This window comes from Hibiscus syriacus, unplaced genomic scaffold (assembly GCF_006381635.1).
Source record: "Hibiscus syriacus cultivar Baekdansim isolate YM2019G1 unplaced genomic scaffold, ASM638163v2 tig00110785_pilon, whole genome shotgun sequence".
Classification (NCBI taxonomy): domain Eukaryota; kingdom Viridiplantae; phylum Streptophyta; class Magnoliopsida; order Malvales; family Malvaceae; genus Hibiscus; species Hibiscus syriacus.
The window spans coordinates 70,393-77,091 of NW_024062862.1; the positions used below are offsets into that span (position 1 = coordinate 70,393).

The window sequence follows — 6,699 nt, forward strand, 5'->3', positions numbered from 1 at the left end:
GGCGCCGAGAAAGACGTCAACCGTCTTAATATCATCGTCCCCCGACGCGTGGACGGAGAGAAGGCGCTACCGGTTCTGCATCAGTCCCACCACAACATCCTTATTCGTCGATGCCGCAGGGGTACATGCCCAGCCCTCCACTTCATATGCCAAGCCCACCAGTTTATATGCCATCTCCGCAGGGTTACATTCCGAGCCCGCAGGGTTACATTCCTAGCTCGCCAGGTTACATGCCTAGCCCGCCAGGTTACATGCCTAGCCCGCAGGGTTTTATACCATATGGAGGTGCATATACGACTATGCTTAATGATCCAGCATATGCTTCATATGCATCTTATTTGGCTGGTGGTGCTTCTCCGCAGACACCTCAATCTTCATCTGGATCACATACATCGATGCCAATGTTTCCACAGTTTCCACAGTTCCCGGGGAGCGGTGGGATTGTTACTAGCACTCCTCCAGGGTCGTTATTTTATACAGCCCCTTCAGCCCCTTCAGCGTCATCTACACCAAATGAAGAAAATGCTGCTGATGATGATAGTGAAGATGAGGAGACTGAAGAACAAGTTCCACGAAGAAATCCTCCACGAAATAGGCAACCACCGCCATGTGGAACTCATTCGAGACGACGACATCGGTAATCCAGTTATATTTAATGTTATTTAAATAATTAAATTTCAGAATTTTATGTAATTTGGTTATGTTATTTAAATGTTTCATGGTTGTTACATACATATTTTTTAATGTTATTTTTTATTCACATTTAACATTAAATGTTTGATAAATGTTTTTAAAATACAAATTATATTATTCGAAATTTAAAATAAAAATAAAAATATTATTCAAATTTAAATTTAAAATATAATTATAGTATTCGAAATTTAACATTAAATTTAACTTAATATTCCAATTGTATTCGAAATTAAAAGTTATATTCCAATTATAGTTCACAATACTTAAATTGAAATTAAATTTATCCATACATATGATTTTATCATTAACATATATATTAAAACGTATACATTAAAATCAACTTATGTTGAGTTCATCGATCGACGGAATCAACCAAGAGGGGGGTGAATTGGCAATTTATTCAATGTCGCATTTCAATGCTCATTCCATACAATTTCAATGTCACAATCAACTTATCACTTCACATTTATTCAATTTATCAATAACATTTTATCTAATTTATTCAAACTTCACATAACGTTTTAATTTAAGTTATTCTTAACTTGTTGAACATTCAAAAGAAGTTAAATTTAAGTTATTCGCCGAGGGACATGAATGACATAATAGGGCAATGATAATATTCTCTGACGAAATAATGGAAGGCGCGCCCCCGGGAACGCGCCTTCACGTGAATAGTGAAATAATAGGTACTGATATATCTAGTGTCCCCGAGGGACATGAATGACATAATAGGGCAATGATAATATTCTCTGACGAAATAATGGAAGGCGCGCCCCCGGGAACGCGCCTTCACGTGAATAGTGAAATAATAGGTACTGATATATCTAGTGTCCCCGAGGGACATGAATGACATAATAGGGCAATGATAATATTCTCTGACGAAATAATGGAAGGCGCGCCCCCGGGAACGCGCCTTCATGTGAATAGTGAACCGATTATAGAAACTATAATATGCAACGTATTATAAACTTTCAAAACAAACTTCAGTTCACAATCTTTCAAATTCTCAAATTCCCAAACTCTAAATTCTCAAATTCTCTGAAAATGAGTCGTCTTTCTGCTGTTGTTTTGTATGATGGAGAAATTAAGGAAGCTGAAGAGGGGGTTGTTTTTGAGTCAGATCATTATATCCCCTTAACCTTGAAGAGAAACATCACAATTGAGGAGTTAATCACAAAAATTTCGTTAAAGATTCGTGTAGCAGGCCAGAGAAGACTATCTTCACCTCAATACAGATTTCCTACTGAACTTTTTCCGCTCACGTATACATCATTTCAGCTTTCAAACGATGATGATGTTTCTATGATGGTTGATGCTCATATGGGGAGTTCACAATCTCTTATTGAAATGTATGCCACTTTTATTGAGGTTCGTGTAACTCGTGGTCTCTCATATTCCTCTCACTTTGGCATTGCATATCAAACTGATCAAGTTGATAGCCCGACACAACTTATCTGTAATGATTTCACATCATTAATGGCGGATCCAACGCCATATACCATGCCATCAAGTTCAATAGGAAGGCATTCATCTGCAACTGCTTATGATCTCAACCCACGTGGCTTCACCAATAATCCATATGGCAACATCTCTTCTACTTCAAGGGGCAGACATTCATCTGCCAATGTTTTCGACTTACATATGGAAATGCCATCGAGACGACAGTCTATTCACATCCCACATGATACAATGGCCTCAAGTTCAAGGGGAGGACACGCAAGCGGGAACTTATTTGACCTCAATATTGGATTATCGGAGGAACCCTCATCTCCACCAGAAGAACCTCTTCGGGAGCCAGGTGCAGATGGTGCTGAAACGGGATTATTCGTTGAACCTGACTCACCACAGTTTAACGTACATTCTGATGATGACGAGGATGACGTTCCGATAAATACAACACCAGCCGAACTTCCTGCACATATGTATGAGGCTGATTACGATGCAATGTATGAGCCTGAATTTCCAGATCTTCCTGATGTTGGCAACTATGGACTTCAATCATCAGTCAATGACGGTAATTTACATATTGGAATGGAGTTCGCATCGAAGGAGGAAGCAATGATGGCAATAAAGAGTTACAATATTCGTAACTCAGTTCAGTCCCGAGTTGATCGATCTAACACGGAGAAATATGTCTGCTACTGCGTCCAACGTCACAACGGATGTCAATGGATGGTCCGTGTATCAAAGAGGAAGAGGAAGAACAACTTATGGGAACTAACCAGATACAACGGTCCTCATACATGTTGTGCAACAGGTATAAACCAGGATCATCCCAACTTGGACTCCAATATTATTTGTCAAGCAATCATGCCCATTGTGAAGCAAAGCTCTCATATAGCTGTTGCAGTGTTGATTTCTGCTATACAGTCACAATATGGGTACACTGTCTCATATAAAAAAGCGTGGTTGGCAAAACAGAATGCCATTTGCAAACTTCATGGCGAATGGGATTCCTCTTACAACGAGCTGCCCAGTTGGTTTCATGTTGTGCAAAGACTAAATCCCGGGACAATTGTTGAGTTCGAAACTCAACATCATTACGTGAATGATCGAATGGTTCGCGATCGCTGCCAATTTTACCGAGTCTTTTGGACTTACCCTCAGTGTATTAATGCAGTCAAGTACTGTAAACCAATTGTCCAAATTGATGGTACTTTCTTGTATGGGAAATACAAGCAAGTTTTATTATTGGCTGTGGTCCAAGATGGAAACCGCAATATTCTTCCTGTTGCGTTTGCCCTCGTTCAAGGAGAAGACACTGAGTCTTGGGCTTTTTTCCTTAAAAATTTACGTTACATGTTGTCACCAGGGAACGACTATGCATTATTTCAGACCGAGGAGCCGGGATAAAAGCAGCAATGGACTCTTTGGGTACAATGTATAGACCTCCACATGTTCAACATCGTTATTGTGTCCGTCATATTGCTGCAAACTATTACGGAAAATACAAGAAGAACGATGAACGTCAGTTAGTCGTGCGGATGGGTATGTACTTTTTCCCAATTTTTCTATCAATTTCTTATTACTTATTTATACTTCATATTAACTATTACATATTCCTAATGGCTTAGGTTACGAACTCTTACCTCAAAGGTTTGAGTCGATGCTACAAGAGCTGTTTGGCAAAAATAAGAAGGGGTGCGAGTACATTATGGACATCGGCAAAGAAATGTGGACAAATGCATATGACGGGGGGTATCGCTATGGTCATATGACAACAAACTTGGCTGAAGCAATAAATTCAACCTTAAAGGGGGCGCGTCATTTACCAGTCACGGCGTTGGTCAAAACGACTTATTTTCGTTTGGGTCAACTCTTTGCAAAACTCGGTGGACAAGCTCTTACTTGGATGCAAAACGGACATATTTACCATCCAAGACTAGTAGCCGATTTACAGAAAAAAGTGGCTACATCAAATGGGATGTTAGTTACAAATTTTTCTCGCACCCGTGAATTGTTTCGTGTAACCGAAATGCCACGTCCGCTGCAAGGGATTGAAGCTAACTCTTTCAGAGTTAATCTGCAAGAGAGGTGGTGCGATTGTGGTTTCTTTCAAGCACTCAAATATCCATGCTCTCGTGTCATTGCTGCTTGCTCACATTCGCATTTGGACTACAAAAATTATGTTGATCCCGTATACCAACTTTCACAAGTTTTCAAGGTATATGAATTTGAGTTTCCGCCTATAGGAAACGAAAGAGACCCAAATGAGATTCAAACTTGGCTTACAATTGTACCAGATCCATTGCTATTGAGGGACTCAGGTCGTCCAAAATCTACTAGAATACATTGTGATATGGATATTCGGGAGAAGTCAACAGAACAAAAACGATGTGGGCATTGTAGAAACATCGGGCACAATAGAAAAAAATGCCCAGCTCTGTTATCATCATATAACCGTTAACTCTTATGTAATTAAAGTTTTTAAATGAATGTTTTTATTTCTAATAATTTAATGTTATTGCATTTATATAATTTGTCAATGTATGTACACCTAAATAAATTTTTTTAACTTTTAAATACATAAATATATTAATATAATTATTTAATATAATATTTAATATTATTAGTTATAATTTTTTCGTTATAACTTTTAAATTTATTAAATTAAATTTTCAATAAGACTAATTTTATAAAAAATGTAAGTCTTGAAGATTAAATATGTAATCATACTAATTTATTAACTTATGCATCAATATTTTCGTTAAATATTGACTAGATTGATAACATTTAAATAATTAACTGATAAAATTAATAGATCGATAATCAAAATCAAAAATACTCGAAACTTGATAATTCTTACATTATAATCGAAACATTTTACATAATATATTATTAATTTATAATAATAATAAAAATAAACTATTTATTATAAAACAAAATACGTGTCTGCTGAGTTGGCAAAGGCGCGTCCGGGGACGCGCCTTTCACACGTGGCATCCAACTCAGCGAAAAACACGGGTAAACCGCGCCCCCGGGGACGCGCCTTTGCCAACTCAGTAGAAAGGGTGTTAGTTCTGGAAATATTGATCAAACGGTGTCAGAAAAGTAAAATTAAAATCAAACGGTGTCAGTTATGTAAAAACCCCCAATTTCCCATTCACCGTAAACTTCTCTGTTCCTCTCACCCCCAAAGCTTGGATTTTTAATCTCTCTCTCTCTCTTGTCAACTATCTCATCTTCCTTCACTTGCCCTCTAAATTCTAAAATGGCTGCTTTGAAATTCTTCATATCTTCAGTTTTTGTGTTGGCTTTTGTTGTTGGCACTTGGGTTTTACCAGGAGCTGAATCCAAGACTTACTGGGGTGATATAGAGGTGTTGAAGCAGCTCAAGAATGGAGTCGATCCTAGCTCGGTGAGTCCGGGTTCTTGCTTGAGTTCTTGGGATTTCACCGTTGACCCATGTGACAGCCTCTTCAGTGAACGATTCACATGTGGTTTCAGGTGCGACCTTACGGTTTCTGGGTTAAGCCGAGTCACGGAAGTTACCCTTGACTCAGCTGGTTACGCTGGTTCTCTCTCATCCACTTCCTGGAATATCCCTTACTTGCAAATTCTCGACCTCTCCAACAATTTCTTCTCTGGGTCAATTCCGGGGTCACTCGCCAACCTGACTCGGTTAACTCGGCTGGGTCTTTCAAGGAATACATTCTCCGGTGAGATACCGTTAGCGATTGGGTCTTTCTCTAGCCTTGAAGAGCTTTACCTCGACAACAACAACCTGCAAGGGCCTATTCCTTCAAGTTTCAATAATCTCGTGAGCTTGAAAAGACTCGAAATACAATCGAACCACCTCTCTGGTGAGTTACCCGAGTTAGGCTCACTGAAAAACCTGTATTTTCTCGATGCAAGTAACAACGCCATCTCTGGGTATCTACCTACAACTCTGCCATCTTCCTTGATCCAAATCTCCATGAGGAACAACACGATTGAAGGCACAATCCCTCAGAGTCTCCAATATTTGAGCTTTCTGCAAGTACTAGACTTGAGTCACAATAAACTTACCGACTCAGTCCCTTATTTCCTGTTTACCCACCCATCACTGCAACAACTCACTCTGGCATTCAATTCCTTCACATCAGTGCAATCTCCTTCCAATTTAGGCACCCAAAGTGAGCTAATTGCCTTTGATTTGAGCAATAACGAGCTTCAAGGCTGGTTACCTCCGTTTTTGCCATTAATGCCAAAGCTGTCAGCTTTATCCTTGGAGAACAATAAGTTGTCGGGTATTATCCCTGTCCAGTACGCGTTGAAGACGGTTGTGCCCGGACCCGGGATCGCCCCGTTTGCGAGGCTTCTGCTCGGCGGAAACTACTTGTTCGGACCGATTCCGAGAGCTTTACTAGTACTCAAACCGGGCACTGCAAATGTGAGCCTTGCCGATAACTGCTTGATTAGGTGTCCTTTACGTTTCTTTTTTTGCCAAGGTGCTGATCAGAAATCTTTAACCGCATGTAAGAGCCCTGTAATTCCTTGATTTGTGTAATCAATTACTGCAATATC

General features: G+C 39.4%; 1 protein-coding gene across 1 annotated transcript; it reads left to right on the forward strand.

The window, feature by feature from the left end:
- The first annotated feature begins 5,346 nt into the window (after nucleotides 1–5,346).
- Nucleotides 5,347–6,699, forward strand: LOC120140410 (leucine-rich repeat receptor-like serine/threonine-protein kinase BAM3). The gene has a single exon (XM_039155395.1). It carries the CDS (start codon nucleotides 5,405–5,407, stop codon nucleotides 6,671–6,673), a length of 1,269 nt encoding a protein of 422 aa, XP_039011326.1. The 5' UTR covers nucleotides 5,347–5,404; the 3' UTR covers nucleotides 6,674–6,699.

What these genes read in the sequence shown, in the direction of transcription:
- LOC120140410 (XM_039155395.1), top strand. Translation starts at nt 5,405, where the DNA reads ATGGCTGCTTTGAAATTCTTCATATCTTCAGTTTTTGTGTTGGCTTTT.